Here is a 16,636-nt window from a genome sequence, read left to right as displayed (position 1 = left end):
ACCAATAAAAAGAAAGCCTTGGTCGGTACGGTGTTGACAATATGATATCTTTAAATCGAAGCAACCAAAGTAAAGAGGTGTACAACCGGACGTCGGTCACTACATGACTGTCCGTGAACCAAGTCGGGCTTGCGTGTCTCCCACTCGCGGGACATCGGGATATGGTCCTTTTGTGGGTACACACTACATCGAACAACGCATAAATTTGGGCTCCCAAGACTGCGGGCGGCGGTGTTTTGCCGGGCTGGCTGGTTGTTTAGTACCGTAGCGAGTTGATTTGCTTGGGTTTCGAGCCCTTTTCTTTTTTTCTTTTTTTTTTTTTTTTTCCTCCCTCTCTTGGGGAGCACGGCTCTGCGGGTAATTTCCCCAGCTGCTGGCGCATCCAGACTCGAGTAAAACCCCTCTCTGTTACTTCCCGATTTGGATTGGATTGCCCCTCATGCGACGGTGGATGAACCATTGACTATGATTTGGCGCCTGCCTTACCTTACTGTAATGCCACCGAAGCCAGATACCCGTCCTACTAGTCTAGTAGGTACCTGCAGGTGGGTGCACCGCCCCCAGTTGTGGGGACAGTATTCTAGATTTAGCGACTCTCGCAAAACACCTTTATCTTAGGGGCTTGCTTGGATTACAAGGTTCCCCCAGTGCCTAGAACCCAGGCGGGGAGGGAGGCACGTGTCTGGTGCCAGCTTACTGTTGTTCATTAGGGGTGAACAAGCAACCACCCACACGTGCCCACCAGCCCCCGACGCTTGGTGCTCGGTCAGGTGTCGCGTCCTAATGATAGCGTCACCCTTAGCCGGGGGATCTTTTGGACGAGTCAGAAGCCAAGCAAGTCACTCACTCCTTAGGTAAGGTAGGCAGGTAACCTTAGGTACGTAGACAACCCAACCTAGCCCGGCTAACAGACGGCAGAGACTCGTTAGTGGCTTTGGAGAACAAGAGACTGACTGACTGACTGACTGATCAATCCAACCCCAACAGCTCGGCTCTCAGCAATTTTTGTTTAGACGACATTATTGGGAGCTGATCTCGAATTGACTCGAGCTTGGAACAGAAATCGCGAAGCATACGTCCAGAATTACTTGCTTGTCCAACATTGCTACTATACCTTGACGACTTGCCTAGCAATTCACCAGCGGAAACTAATCCAGCTCCTCATCGCGTTCGGTTGACCCGACCTACATCAGCCAAGATGGCGTCCAGAGCCATGGTCCCGTTTCTGGTGGCCATGATGTTATTGACCGGTGTTTGCAATACACTGTTGACCAAGTACCAAGTACGATGAACCGTAACTTTTCCAATGATGCCTTTCATCACTTCCCGAGACTCTACTTGATCAATAATTAACCACAATCAATGCAACCTTCCCCTTCAACAGGATAATCAATGCGTCCGCAACTGCGAGGACCCAGACCCCAAGAAGCGGGCACACTTCGAGCAGCCCGTGATCCAGACGGCACAAATGTTCGTCGGTGAGATGGGTTGCTGGCTAGTCATTGGCCTCATGACACTCCGCGAGCGCTACATGGCCAGGAAGCAGGCCGCCGGCTACGAGGCCGTCCGCAGCTCCGACGAGGTCCCCGACGCGGACGACGCCAGCGTGCACTCCAACACGGCCCTCAACGGCTCCAAGCCCGTCCTCGGCCATGACTCGATGCTCGCGGGCGTTCGCGTCTTCCTCCTCGCCATACCCGCCATCTGCGACATTTGTGGTACGACTCTCATGAACGCCGGTCTGCTCATGGTGGCCGCCTCTATATATCAGATGACCAGGGGTGCGCTTGTCCTCTTTGTCGGCCTGTTCAGCGTTGTGTTCCTCCGCCGGAGGCTGCACCTCTTCCAGTGGCTGTCTCTGGTCGGTGTCGTCACCGGCGTTGCCATCGTCGGCCTCGCCGGTGCCATATATCCTGACCAGGCCAAGCCCGGCTCTCCACACAGCGAGGTGGTGCCCACGTCTTCGCCCTTCCAGGTCGCCTCCACCACCGAAGGCGGTCTAGATGCCAATGCTCTGCGCGCCGTCGTCGGCGTGCTTCTGATCGCCGGTGCCCAGATCTTCACCGCAACCCAGTTCGTGACCGAGGAGTGGCTCCTCGAGCGCTCGACCATCGAGCCAATCCGCGTCGTCGGCTGGGAGGGCATATTTGGCTTTTCCGTTACCGTCCTGGGCATGATCGTCATGCACCTCGCCGTCGGCCGCACCGAAGCCGGTAAATATGGGTACTTTGACATGGTTGAGGGCTGGCGGCAGATGGTTGAGAACCCCAAGGTGCTGGTTTCCAGTGTCCTCATTATGATCAGCATCGGGTAAGTGCAGAAGTGACATTTTCTCTCTTTATATTGTCCTCGCATACGATTATGTACCGGCCTGCAACATGACAAACGGCCTTGGTTTTGACGTCACATAACTAACAGTCGCTGCCCTGCAAACTTAGTGGATTCAACTTTTTTGGACTCTCCGTCACTCGCTCCGTCAGTGCCACCTCGCGCTCGACAATCGACACCTGCAGGACCCTCTTCATCTGGATCGTTTCCCTCGGCCTCGGCTGGGAGACGTTCAAGTGGCTGCAGGTGCTGGGCTTTGGATTCCTGGTCTACTTTACCTTCCTCTTCAATGGCATTGTCCAGCCTCCGTTCAAGTTCCTCCAAGTCGATGAAGAGATTGAAGAGCTGCTGCCAGAGGAGCCAGTGGAGCACATTTGACGAAAGCTCAAAGTTTACATCGGCATGTCGATCCGATACCTGGGGACCAAAGTGTGGGCCTCGAGCCATGCGTGCCCTTCCAAGAGACGCATGGTTTTTCCTATGTTTGTTATTCTCCTTTGGTCGGGATAGGCGTTTATCGGGTCAGGGGCGTTGACGGTTTATTTATGCTAGTGTTTTTCACCTTGGCTAGATTGGCAAATGTTTGGCTGTCATTCTGCATTTTCTTTTTCCGTCTTTCCAATTCCTCTTGTATTTCCCAGTTATATTCACATTGTGATTTAATACAAAATATCACATTGGGTTCGCCATGATCTGCAACTCATATCAAGGTTTGCTGTCTAGGGTTGTACTAAACATTTCCCTCCCGCTGCCCTTGGGTGCAAACATAACATGGATAGACCTCCCGCACTCGTAATATGAAATCAAATGTTGGGTATAGTTCCAAGCTCAACGCTACGCTCATGTAATACGATGAAGAAGAAAAAAGAGAAGAAAAAGGGAACCCCACTATATCGGTCAAAGGAAATACAAACAAAAACGTGGGATAAATCTTACAAAATACGCTGGCTGCTAGAAACGACGGGCTGGGAACACATCCATATTCTTGCTCGTCCCCGCACTCGCAAAAGCCTCCTCCAAGTCGCTCAAGCGATAAGGACTGGTAAACACCTCGGGCTCGATGAGCGAAGAGATGACGCGCCGGCTCTGACGACGCAACGGCCGCGCCGCATACGGCAAGACGGGCAAGTCGTCTTCGTCCTGCTCGTCGACATTGAGACCGTGGTCGCCTTCCGCGCCCAGTAGTATACTCGCGACTTGCTCGCCGTCATCGACCATTTCGGCCTCCTTGCGGTTGCGCGCAATGATCTTTTGAATCCCAACAGTTTGTTTCGAAACCTCGAGTCTAAGGTCGCTCAAGGCCACCGTCCTCGCCGGCTCCGGTACGTTGTGGACCGCACGCTCGAGGAGACGGTCCTGTTGCTCCTTGCCAAAGGGGAGCTGCACAATGGTTCGGTTCGACTTCAGAGATCTGCGCAAGAACAAAAGAGCTGTGAGATTGATCTCGGACCCGCCAATGTCGAGTCGACGCAGGGCCCGGTTCTCTTGTATTCCGAGACCGAGGTCACCGACTTCTGTGCTGAGATTTTGGTTGCGGAGGACGAGGGTTCGTATTGTGTCGTTTCGACCGAGCCCCCTGAAGGCGCGACCGAACCCGCGTCCCAGCTGTCCCTCGTCGAGCTTTCCGGCGTAACCTGACAAGTCGAGGACTCTGATAGAGCTGTTCAGAGCGAAGAGTTGCTCCAGCGCATCCGAGACGGCGGGGGTACAGACCGCACTGGGTAGCGGCGGCGGGGCTGTTCCCGCTAGGGAGACGTAGATGAAGCGTTTGGACACGGTGATGGCCTGGACGAGCCGAACATATCCTTCAACCCTGTTGAACTCGATCATGTCCAAATGCAACCCAAAGCTCCCTTCGGAACAAAATGCAATGGCAGACGCGAGATCTTCCACCCCTTGATCAATAGGGTTGCCGTTCAAATGGATATGTAGCCCCTGAAGTCCTGAAGCTGCATTGATGATACGTGCGGCCCGGTGCCCATCAATCCCGCAGCTGTCGAGTTGTATTCGCTCGAGGCCGCGTGATGCTATTGAGAAGCCACCTTTTTGGCGTTGATCGATAGCCTTCATCTCGAGAAACGCCAAAAAGGCCTTCTCCGTATCCAGTGACATCTTGTATCCCGAAATGTTTAAACGCTCGATGCTTTTGAACCCCCCAAGACTCTTGTAGGACAAAAGATTCGTCTCATCCTGTCCGATAACCGCGTCAGAAATATTCAAGCTGTGCAGGCCAGTCATAGCATCGATAAATCTTGAAATAGTGCCGGGGGATATGCGGCCCATATTTTGGGAAATGTCAAGAGCTTCAAGTGATCGAGACTGAACCATGAGGGCTTCGACTATAGCTGTGAGATCATAACTAGATAGGGAGCATCTCGATATGTCTAGAGCTTTCAATTCGACTCCAAACTGTAAGTCATCATCAACGGGACTTCTTTGATCTAAGCCCGATACTGAAACCCTCATCATATGGCGTTAGCGGTCCGCGCCCTCTAGCTCGTTCCTTATGTTGATGGGTACTTACCTAACGCGGCAACATCAGCCGATCCCAGAGTACACCCAGCTACAAGAATCCGATTGCAGGCTGTTAGACCGGCACCGATGAGGTTTATTATGGGGAATAGTATGCCTAGGTCTGGGTCTTTGTGTGGGGAACGTGGAAGATTGTGAAGACTATCAGTGAGGTCGATCTGCCTCAGTGACGGCAAGCAAAATGCTAATGCATGGATCTCCTGAGATAGGACTGATCCTTTCTGCACATGTCTGCAGAGGGTGGAGCTGATGATTTTCTCTATACAGTGAAAGGTTAATATGTCACAGTACACATTGTTAAGGAGCGAAAGCCGATACATACCATCTGGGCCCATATAAGCCACTGATTCCGGCCGTGAGCTGTCGAACTTATCCCAGAGAGGCCTGAGACTAACACCGCGGAATGATATGGAGCCAATGAACCGGTTGTAGCGGACAGCTCTTAGCAATGCCATTAGCTCGCGAGGCTCATAGGAGGGTCTCGCGTCCCGAGGGGGCAGGATGCGCAACTCGGGACCAAAGCCGCCGTTGAGGCGCATTTCCCAATCAACTGGTTGGCAATCATAGGCGGCGCAGAAGGCCTTGTGTGTTCTGTGGAGTCCGCCAAACTCTGTTGATGTTCCTGTTGCCACATCGACATCTATTACTGAAGGCGGAAGCTGGTCAACCCTGAAAACCTGGGTTCTTCGAAGACTACTTGGCCAACACGGCCTAAGGGTCTCATCTGCCTTGAGCAGTGTCTGCAATATGTGGTGTGAGAACCGGCTTGATATGTGCAGGTACGTAGGCTTGGCTTCAAGGGGCTTTCTGCGAGAGTTGTCAGTGTCTAACAAGAAGACAAGATAACAAAGAAACATGACTGGTCAATAACCGATCCGTCATAGAGGAGGAGGGTGAACAAACCGAAATCGTAGCTCAAAACGATCTTCCCGTGGCGCCCAGCAGCCATTAGCCCATTCGAGATTCATAATTCCGTACTTTTCATAGGTGGTGATCAACCCCTTCTTGTCCGCTGGTCGTGCTGCCTTGATAAAATAACATAGATTCATCCCAATCGCAAAGTAGAAGGACTCGTTCTCGGCCCATTTCGCATTGTCAGCCAGCCTGATTCCGACGGGGAACATCTCGGGCTGCAACAGTGGATAGTCCGGCTCCTCTCGTCGAGATATTTCGCAAATCCTCTCCTCTACCTCGTGGGCCACCCGTGGAACACCAAAGTTGGTATCATCCTTCTCTCTCACGGCTGCATGGACGCTTTCGAGCATCAGATCCCTCATCGTGGGATCTTCTGCGAAGAACTGACAAGCCCCAAACGCAGCGAGTGAATATGTCGACTTCCACCAGAGCTCTATGCCAAAGTAAGGCCGCGAGCTCTCGGCTCGGGATGCTGAGACGAGCGATTCGATAGGTATCAACTGTAATACCTCAGGGTTCGCGGGGCGTTCAATCTTGGAGGCTGAGGTAGGACAACCGGGGAGCATGTCCGGCGGCAGCGATGGGAACAAGCTACGGACGTCGGCCACGCCCTTGACCCTAATAATATAGTTGTTGGTGACAATAAAATATGCCGATTTGCTGCGCAGGAAATGCTGCTCAAGGATGATCTTGAAGACACCTTTGACATTTTGCAGATCCCACTGTATCCTCCCATCGATGCTGTTTGTGGAGCTCTGAGAGACTGACGTAGTCTCATGCGAGCCGGCACTGATGCTGAAGATAGACCGTGAGGACTCTCGGCGCCCCAGCTGGCTGCCTCCATAGTCGATAGACACGGTCCTTTGTTTTCTGAGGGTTCGTGGCAGTGGAGATACCGACTCCCCGTCTGAGATTGCAAATACTGATGTTGATGAGGCTGTTGGTGAAGATATGGGCGAGCCAAGCCCGAGAGAACGCAGAGACTTTGCTATGCTGTTCCTCTTCCCAGTCAGAGTCGGCGTAGATGCCGAGGTTTGTATTCCCGGCGGTGACGTGACTGACAGGTCAGGGACTACGTCGGTGTCAAGCTTGGGCAATGACGAGTCCCGTGGCCTGGCAGAAGACCTTCGCACTAATCCAGGAAGCGTCCGCGTCTTCTTGAGAGAGCTTACTTGTTCCATGGTTGAGCAAGAATCTCAGAACTAGGTTGGTAGCCTGGCGATCAAGCTCCGGGGCTTGACGGCCTCGGGGGTCCTTGTGGACCTTATCTTCGTGACGAGGCCGAGGTGGGACAATAAAATAGCATTGCGGTGTAACTGTGAGTCCATTTGATCAGATCAGCTGTTGATGGGCAGACACGAGGCTAGACTGATTCTAGTAGCCCGTGTTGGATGTGGGAAACCGCTGTTGATTAGCCATGCAGTACGAGTTCCTTGGGGTGTGATAATGACGATAGGTAGGCAACTCTTGTCGAGGGTTTTGGTCTGGATTGGGTCTTTAACCAGCTTAGAAGAAGAAGAAAAGTCGTGTTTCTCTGGATCGCGAGACGAAGTAAAGTTGGAGAAAGCTACATGTACAATTCAATGTGCTGCAACAATCTTTTTTTTTTCGGGCATAGGGCAGTTACCATCGGCGAGGTAGCTATGATATCAACCTGATTTGTTGGCAACCAATGAGGGCCCGCAGAACCACAGTCGCACCGTACCTCCCCAATTCAAAGGACGGGAACCTATTAGATCAATGGCAGCGCTGCCGGACTGCCGGGGTCTTTTGAGGTGAAAGGCCTACGTAAGGTGGGTGAGATGGACTGTATACGAGCACAAGTTTGCATTCCCCGAACTGTTCCGACTATGAGCTGTATGTCGTGGAGGGCATGTATGTACCAGGTATTAGGTTAGAATGGCAATAGCTTCCTCCTCTCGTCATCTTGCTTATTATCTAGTTTATATTAGGACCACAGGTTGTACTCCCTTCTTGGCGAGCATTGGGTATGTTTTTGTCGTGATTTGGTTTTTATCATCCCACAGACATCGAGATTAGTAACACTATGCACACAGTGGATTGAGAGTAAAAACCAGGCTTTTGCCACTTAGAATCTAAGGAAACAAAAACTTGTAAAATATTACTGAATTATGCATGCCAGTAATGTGCCTTGCATACCTCGGGCTTTTGCAACGTTGACCCGAATATTCCATCAACAATCGTTTCGAAATGTATGACGTAGTAGTGGTAGCTGTAAGATGTGGCGGTGTTAGTTGTGGCTGTCGCAGATGTGGCTGGGGTTTTCGAGATCAACACAATACTGTACCAATCAATACCTACGCCCAACTACCCTGCTTAGATAGGTAAGGATCAGCCATATGTTGCTTACCATGGTATAGTTGCCACTATCTGAATGGACCCCAAAGAAAATAAACATAAAACATCCTTTCAAAATATTCATGCCAAGATGGCTTTGTTTCCACAGGCCACGTTTCTGACATCGATGCCATTAAAGTGAGAACGTGGTGTGCGGCTATAAATATAGTGGCGGTGACAGATAACGGTTCGGATCATGGCTCATTTCATCTGCTGATATGCATAGCAGCTCAATTACGTAGCATCAGGATCTGAGGTAAAAGATTGATTGCCTTGGCTGTTGGACCAAGCCTACAGTATTGATCTGTCATCGTTACCAGCGCAGCGGCAATACAGACAAGCTCTACAAAGCCTCGTCGTTTCAGGCACAAGTCTGTAATATATTACGCTTTGCACAGCAATGGTCACACAGGTAGGTAGGTACTGTCTAGTCGTGGAAAAATAAAAATCAAAGCAGTCCGTTCGGTTAAAATTGCGACGTGAAGTGGAGACTCGGAGAGCCAAGCGCCTTATACAGATTATCTACGCGACGTTGGGTTGGACTGTTTTCAATGTGACAATGCCGTAATAGGCAAGAGTTGACTTGCCACATGGATATGTGCTGTTTGTTTCGAGAAGCATTGCTACCTTGTTTCGATTGAATTCTTTACCGTTGTGCTGTGCCGTACGTTGTAGTTGCTCGGCAATTACGACTCTCCTTCCATTCTCGACAACAGACTTCGCTGTAACTTTAACATTAGTCAAGTGTCGCATTTAGAACACTTTTTGCTGAGAAGAGATTGTTGCGCCCTTTGGATAGCGGTAACTGGGAGCTAATTTAGGTAAGGTACCCAAGATAAGGTAGAAAAGGGTGGCGATAATTCGGTTATGGCGGCGGATTTTACCGCGGCGCCAACAGTTCGGCTTTTTTGATCTGACTGAAGCGACTCTTCTTGTTCATAAAGTGGTATGCATACCAAAAATATCTCGTTATAAATACTCCAGTCCTATATTCCCCATCAACTTCTGCAGTCGTACGTCAATACGCCACCCAACAAACAAACACGACGACAAGGTGCACGTTGAAAAAGGGGGCCAATGTGGGGGCCAAAGAGTGATGATCGGTTCGGGCAAAAATTGGAAGATCTAACTCCCCCAGTCGTCATCTTTGGTGGGAAGGTGTTGCTAGATCACAGGGGCTAACGATGAGGCTGTTTCAGTAGACGCTTGGCCAACAGGTGATTACGACGTTGATCGTGGAGTCGCGTTTCGAAACGTGAGCTTTGTGGTTGCTTTTTCGCCTCCGCCATTGCTTTTCTATTTGCCTTTGGAGCGGGGTGATAAAAATGGTCTTGTGGTTTAAGTTATTCCCCCCCCCCCCCCTTGCGTGGTACGATTGCTTCCTTAGCGTGGTATTTTGCGACAACAACACCTAGCGGTCCAAGTACCGGATTTGGCATCTCGGGGATTCTTTCCTTGGCGATGGCTGCAACGCTTTCCCTAGCATGCAGGTTCCTGCCCCCAAAAACCCAAGCCTATCTATTCCAGTGCTACGTAAAGTAGTCGACACGTGCGACGTTGGCGTGGCATGTGGGCGGTGTTACAGGTTGAGTCGCTGTTGGCAGACAAAAAAAAAAAAACTCTTTTTTGACTTGAAGAATGCAAGTTTGCTGCGCCGCGACTTTCAACGGCCACACATGCGAGCGAGCGAGGCCTGGAACGGGCGCTCGAGAGAAGCGAATGCAATCGGTACCGGTAAACATGGCATCGCATAAAATAGACCTTTACTATAACAAAAAGTATACTGGTTCTCACTGGGAATGCATGATGGCTGGGCAAACATTCAAGAGGGCGGCTCGACGTTTTTGAAAGTTCAACGGACTACTTGGGTCCAGACTCAACGAGTGTTTCTGGTTCGCATCGCATGGGCCGATGGAAAGAATCATAAGATTAGCGTTTCCTCCGTCTGATTCTGATACAAATCGACAGCAACTGTAATTTTGCGACCGTGGCTGCTAAACAATATCAATGCCTGAAAACCAAAACAAAAGCAGATGACATCTACTGTATCTCAGACCGAACCGGGAAGTGAGTTAGTTACACATACAATGAAAGCTGTCTGTCACATTTTGAACTCTTGTTTACCTATAATTACTTTAGCGAGATAAGGTAAAGCCATGCGTTCGTTCAATTAAGGTCAAGCATGCCTGTAACTTGGATATACCCTGGCTATTGATGGATAATGGCATTGAGCGTGAAATGAGCTAACTCAGACCGACTTTTACATACATACAGTATATTAACACCTGTCAATACTATCTATCTGTCAATTATATTTGTTCAACAGGGAACTTGTATATACTCAATTGGACACAATAAATACCACAGTAATTACTATGACACGCTGATAGAACACAGTTGGTGGGGAAACTAAGTAAAAACCAAGAAAAATGCGACTGTACAAAGCGACGAAGTGATACGTGCGTGGTATTACATCAGGTACATACAGTAGCTGGGACGTACCTATTTACCTTACCTAAGGTACCTACTTGAACTGTAGTTCACTGAGAGAAAAAAAGTTTTTAAACATCGTATGCGCATGCTAACACACAGGGTGAGGGTGGGATTGGGGCGGGAACCACCGAAACAAACGCTGTTTCAGGAGGACCCCTAGATCAGCCTTTTCTGCGCAACCCGACCCCCGACGGGTCGGCGGTTCAGTCAGCCCAGCGGGCGCGAATGCCTTGGAGTCTGCAGATTGGCGGTGTTGGATGTCCAGCTGGTGGGGTTTAGGTGCTGCACAACTCACGCAGCCGCATGCGGCGTCAGTACGAAAGTACTGTACTGTACCTTACGTACTTCCCTTTGCCTTGCTAAGCCCGTACTGTACAGTACTGTACATGTACACTCCCACACCGACCCGGCCCTAGACTCCGTTGCAGTCTCCACAAAACCAAACCAACTGATGACAACAACATTCAAGCATCCATTCACCGGCGCGTTTTACGATGATGCCAAGGGTGCATCCACCGGACGCGGGCGATGATTCTCTTTGAAAAGCATCAAGAACCGGATAAATTCTGTACTTGGTATTATATACGCAGTGAACCTGGTAACTTTTTCTTTCTTTTTTTTCTTTGAACGGAGTAGAAAGTATGGTGGATGCGGGGTGTGTGGGAAAGCCTAACTTTAGCGAGGCCTGAGGCGCTTCTAGACAAGAGCCGACGGAAGTGCATTATTGGATGGGTTCTGTAGATTGATGGACGGAGACGAAGGGATGTTTTTTTCCCCCCTGTTGTTATGTTGTTGTTTTACGCTGAATCAACAAGCTGATAAGGAGGCTTCCTTTCTCTCATCGCTTTCGGTTACAGGTTCCTTGGGAAAAGTTGAAAGATGCGATGCTTACTTGCGAGGTATGAAATAAAGCAACACCCGGTATCAAGTCAGGCAGTTACCGTAGGGCAAGGTACCTACATACCTAGGCAGGTACGTATCTAGAAATAGGCAACCGGCTTGACAACCAATTCAAGGCAGCCAAACAAATACACAGGCAATAGCTAAAAGGATTCAAGCGAGTGGCTGCTTTGCCTTGATTAATATCTTACCGCTGGGCCATACTAATCTTGGAAACAAGGAGTATACGAGAATCTGTGCTCTCTGTTTTCCTTGAAATATGCCATTTTTGACAGGTGATTTAATGGGACCCCCACCCTGAATATTGGGATCCCCGCTGGATAGGCTCCATCGTCATTTTTGACTCGTGCACCTGGTCCTGGCTTTCGTCTCGTTCTATGTCGCTTGTGTAGTTGGGCTTGGTAGGTAGGCAAGGTATAGATAGAATGGCCGTGAATTGAGGACAGCGGGCTGCAAGTAAAGACAGAGTTCGGTTGTCCGTTGACCGTCACGCGGTAACTGCTTCATCGTTGACTGTACATACTGTAACTGTTGCGGTATGTGTGGCAGTTCCAACGGCTAAGAGTTTAGCTCGGTTCCGTTTCTCTGGGTCTGGGTCGTATCAGCTTCATCCAAAGTTTTTTCCGTACACTCCCTCTAGAGCGTCCCGACCTTATTTTATTTGATCATCTATTACTCCGACAGATTTCCAATATTTGCTTCAATAAGTCTCCTGTCCCGATTAGTATCACTTGTCTCTTGTTAATAGACGAACAAAACAGACTGATCACCAAACCAGTTTATGCAGCGGTCTGATATCCTTGCCCGCCCCAAAGCCGAGCCCGTTGAAAACACTACCTTCGCACATAGATTGCGATTTTGGCTGGCCTCCGCGGCGCCACCACCGAAGGCTTAAAGTGGGGCTACGAAAAGGGGGCTCCGTGCAGTCCTTGCTGTTTCACACATTCCAGGGCAGCTCAGCCAATGACACTCGAGGTTTCGTCTGCCCGCCGTTGCTGCTGCTAGGTCATAATCAATCAGCCTGTCCAATTCTTCCAAATTGTGCTAGAGAGTTCCCCCCAGCAGCGGGTTTTTTTTTTTGTGTTCATTTCTTCAAAGCGCCCGCCGCCGTTCACGCCCTACGAAACTCGCACCGCCCATCAACCAGGTCGTGCCAAGCAGTCTATCTTGTCCTCTTTTTCTTTTTTTCTTTTTCTTTTATCCTTTCCCACACCCCCACCCCCCCTCGCCTAACAAACTTCTCGCGTCTTACCACTGTTTACCAGCGGGCTGACCTGACCTGACCTGACCTGTCCCTGCATCGTCGAATCACCCACTCTGACGATCCACGTTTGCCCTTCTGACAGGGGATAACGCTGCACTGTCTACCTGCACAATCGGTTTTTGTTTTCCCTCTTCCTGTCCCTATCTTTCCTTGGGCGGAAGAGCTCCCTTCCTCCTCTTACAAAGAACTTGATACACCCCCTCCCTTCGGCCCTAAATCAGACCTGCTTTCTGATCCTATCCAGATCCTCTCGACAAGACCTGGCTACGCCGAGGATAAACACCAGCAGGACTTCCTGGCGGGGACACTGCAGTCTGCCCTTATTCCAGCCGTCAGACTATTGTTCCTTTTTTTTTTTTTTCTTTTCTCTCTTTGACAGCGGCGCCAACCCGTCTTCGTGCAACAAATTTTTACGCAAAGCACGCCAGAGCCCGTTCAGAAAACCCCGTATTTTTCCTCCTCTTTGAAACCGTCGCTTCTTTGATCTAGAGGCTACTGGGTGGTCATAACCGATCCTTTCACTAAACGTGTGGCCCTACTGAGCTGTTACTTATCCGACAACCTTTTTTCCCCCGTTCTTCGCTGGCTTCTGGTCGTAAATAACACGACCCGGCCAGCTATCTGGCACTACAGCCATATTTTGCACCACACATATTTCGGGCCCGAGCACCCACCTCACTCTTTTTGGGGGTCGCGCCTGATCCAAAGAAATGGCCATGTTGGCTTCAAAGTCGCCCTTTCCGGCCCCTCTGGGCACGTCAGGCTCAGGAATGATGTCTGGCACAGCACAATCATCATACCCTCCCTCCAGACGAGCACCAGCTGTACCGCCTGCCAGCCAGTCCTTCAGCCCGACCGAGTCCGAGTTCTCCGACAACGATGATCATGATTCACCAAAGCACTGGGACGAAGACAAGGTCTGTGAATACCTGAGAAGCGTCCGTTGCGGCGAGTACGAGAAGCTCTTCAGGAAAAACCACATCAATGGCGAGAACCTCCTTGAGATGGACAAGGATGTCCTCAAGGAGATGGGCATCGAGAAGGTCGGCGACCGAGTACGCTTGTTCCTCAGCATTAAGAAGCTCAGGACAAAGGCCATCGCCGGCCAGAAGAAGAGGAATAGAGTGAGTCGAGGGATGCTTCCTTTGCGGCTCAATTGGCACTTGGCTGACTTTAGTTATCTCTCAATCAGGATTCCTTTGGCGGACACGAGAGCATGTATACTCCCGTATCCGATTCTCCCAGCAAGCCCTTCCACTCTAGCAGCTGTGCCATGCCCAACACCTCAGTGAACAAAAGATACTCTCGTCAGATTGACTTGAGCGGCATGGCATATGATCCCTCCAGGCCAGCCACTTCCTCGAGGCCAACATCGCCGCTTCCCAGTGCTGACTTCCGGACCGCGCGCACACGAAACCCATACGTTGGACAGCAGCCCACTCCCACTGGGTCGATGAGGGGACTTGGATCACCACCCGATAGCCAGGCAAACTCACGACCGGTATTAACCCATACCAGGACCGACTCCGGTATGGACGGATCGCTGATGGCTGCCTTACCACAGAACCAAGATGTCATTCGTGTCATCTCTACAGGGGGCGTCACCAAGGTTGTAAAGATTGCCGACTGCAACACGTGCGAGGAGGTCATGCGGGTGACATTACGCAAATTCGCGTTGCGAGAGGATCACGAAAGGAATTATTGCTTCTGGGTTCTTTCTGGACTTGACCCGGATCCAAAGCAGTGCCGTAGACTGGGAGACACTGAGCTTTGGCGCGTAATCAAAGACCAGAAGCGCCCGGAGCGCAACCGACTTATCCTTCGTCGGGTACCGGCTGGCGAGCCAGGCCAGTCTGAGCTCGAGAGGGCTGCCGCGATTGCCATGGAGGAGGCTCAACAATCGCACTCCCGTGCTATGGACAGCGTTGGACCGCGTAGCCAAATAAAGGTGCAAAAGGTTCTCGGCGAAAATTGGGACAACCTCCAGCCCCCGCTCTCTCCCGTCTCATACCAGGATCGCGAGAGGAACGTTTACAATGCTGCTCGTGACCTAGAGAGACCAGAACCTCTCGATTCTGGCCGGCTGCAGCCTAGGAGAAAGGTTTTGAGGTCTTTCGGTGGCCTCAGGCCTCCGAGTGAACTCATCGCCTCTGACCTCACAACATATTTCCCTGATCACCCACGGGAGGATATTGATCGGACTGCGAGACTGTCTATGCGCAGATCTGCACGCCTTAGCAAGGTTAACAGCCGCCTCAGTGTTGCCAGCAGTTTCAGCATGGCCTCGAGCATCCAGGATGCTCCTCCTATCCCTACCATCGCCGATAGCTGGCTGCAGTCGACTCCCTTGCCCAAGGCTCGCCCCCGAGACTTGCAGAGTAGGCTTCAGCATGGCTACCGTGACTCGGTGGCGTCGTCTATGCTAGACACGCTCCAGGAGGAAGGGTCTCCCATCGAGCCGAATCGCAAGTCTTATGTTTCGTTTGCCGACAGTGGCTCAGATTCTGCTGCCGTGAGCGTCACGGACCCCGACGGAAACATTGTCCGCCACAGCTACTTTGATGAGGGCAGTACCATTGGTTCTGGGTCCGGCTCTGGCTCGTTTGGCGATGTCAGCAAAGCCCTCAATGAGGATGGTGAGGACGCCGACGAAGATCTACAGAGCTTCCTGTCTGGCGAGTCTTGGGATGACAGCAAATGGATGAAGGGAGCACTCATCGGACAGGGATCGTTTGGATGTGTCTACCTTGCTCTTCATGCTATTACAGGAGAGCTCCTTGCCGTCAAACAAGTCGAGGCTCCCTCGCCTGGTGCCAACAGCCAGAACGATGCCAGAAAGAAGAGCATGATTGAGGCCCTCAAGCGCGAGATCAGCTTGCTTAGGGATCTCCGCCACCCCAATATTGTGCAGTACCTCGGCTGTGGTTCCTCTGCTGAGTATCTCAACATTTTCCTCGAGTACGTTCCCGGTGGCTCGGTCCAGACCATGCTCAACTCGTATGGCGCACTACCAGAGCCTCTGGTCCGCAGTTTTGTGCGACAAATTCTGAACGGTTTGTCGTACCTCCACGAACGTGAGATCATCCACCGAGACATCAAGGGTGCCAACATCCTTGTCGACAACAAGGGCACCATCAAGATCTCGGACTTTGGTATTTCAAAGAAGATCGAGGCGACCAACCTTCTCAACGGTGCCAACAACAACAAGCACCGGCCCTCGCTGCAGGGTTCGGTGTTCTGGATGGCACCTGAGGTGGTCAAGCAGACAAGTTATACCCGCAAGGCCGACATCTGGTCACTTGGCTGCCTGGTCGTCGAAATGATGACGGGTACACACCCATTCCCGGACTGCACACAGCTGCAGGCCATCTTCAAGATCGGTGGGGGCAAGGCAACCCCGACTATCCCTGAGGATGCGAGCACAGAGGCCAAGGCCTTCCTGGCCCAAACTTTTGAGATGGATCACAACAAGCGCCCTAGCGCAGATGATCTCATGCTCAGCCCCTTCTTGACTCCTATCACGTAATTAATGAGTGAGGAGTGAGGATTATTTGTTCATAACCAGAACATATATCTCGAGCCATGGCTCACAAACTCTGCTTCTATCATCCCCTTTACTTGTATACATTTTTTTTTCTCTTCGTTTCTCTGCCGGCAGAAGTGCCGGCTACACCTTTTAAAGCATAAGACTTTATCTGTATGAACTCATGAAGCCATCAAGACAGCGCAGACGGGCGGGCATAAATGTTGGAGTTTTTGGTATATAGGTCGAATTTAACTGGCCAACATTGGCTATTTATACACTGATATGTTGTTACTTCGTACATGGATCAAAGTGAACATACA

General features: G+C 50.9%; 4 protein-coding genes across 4 annotated transcripts; 3 read left to right on the top strand and 1 right to left on the bottom strand.

Moving 5' to 3' along the window:
- The first annotated feature begins 913 nt into the window (after window positions 1-913).
- On the top strand, window positions 914-3,074 carry PgNI_09909 (uncharacterized protein). The gene is made up of 3 exons (XM_031129890.1): window positions 914-1,282; window positions 1,385-2,310; window positions 2,439-3,074. Exons 1-3 carry the CDS (start codon window positions 1,199-1,201, stop codon window positions 2,704-2,706), a joined length of 1,278 nt encoding a protein of 425 aa, XP_030978026.1. The 5' UTR covers window positions 914-1,198; the 3' UTR covers window positions 2,707-3,074.
- A 205-nt stretch (window positions 3,075-3,279) lies between these two features.
- On the bottom strand, window positions 3,280-6,956 carry PgNI_09908 (uncharacterized protein; the record flags this gene model as incomplete). The annotated part of the gene is made up of 4 exons (XM_031129889.1): window positions 3,280-4,673; window positions 4,853-5,119; window positions 5,183-5,667; window positions 5,764-6,956. The coding sequence occupies 4 exons, from the start codon at window positions 6,954-6,956 to the stop codon at window positions 3,280-3,282; spliced, it is 3,339 nt and encodes a 1,112-aa protein (XP_030978027.1).
- Window positions 6,957-10,775: 3,819 nt separating this feature from the next.
- Window positions 10,776-12,421, top strand: PgNI_09907 (uncharacterized protein; the record flags this gene model as incomplete). Its single annotated transcript, XM_031129888.1, has 3 exons — window positions 10,776-10,940; window positions 11,973-12,062; window positions 12,305-12,421. Coding segments are annotated over 3 exons (372 nt in total), but the record flags the coding sequence as incomplete, so codon positions are not given.
- Window positions 12,422-13,085: 664 nt separating this feature from the next.
- PgNI_09906 (uncharacterized protein) lies at window positions 13,086-16,597 on the top strand. The gene is made up of 2 exons (XM_031129887.1): window positions 13,086-13,914; window positions 13,983-16,597. Exons 1-2 carry the CDS (start codon window positions 13,501-13,503, stop codon window positions 16,314-16,316), a joined length of 2,748 nt encoding a protein of 915 aa, XP_030978037.1. The 5' UTR covers window positions 13,086-13,500; the 3' UTR covers window positions 16,317-16,597.
- The last annotated feature ends 39 nt before the right edge of the window (window positions 16,598-16,636 follow it).

Source organism: Pyricularia grisea (assembly GCF_004355905.1).
Source record: "Pyricularia grisea strain NI907 chromosome Unknown Pyricularia_grisea_NI907_Scaffold_7, whole genome shotgun sequence".
NCBI classification, from domain to species: Eukaryota; Fungi; Ascomycota; class Sordariomycetes; order Magnaporthales; family Pyriculariaceae; genus Pyricularia; species Pyricularia grisea.
The sequence above is the reverse complement of the archived record's forward strand: the minus strand, read 5'-3'. Positions and strand labels throughout refer to the sequence as shown.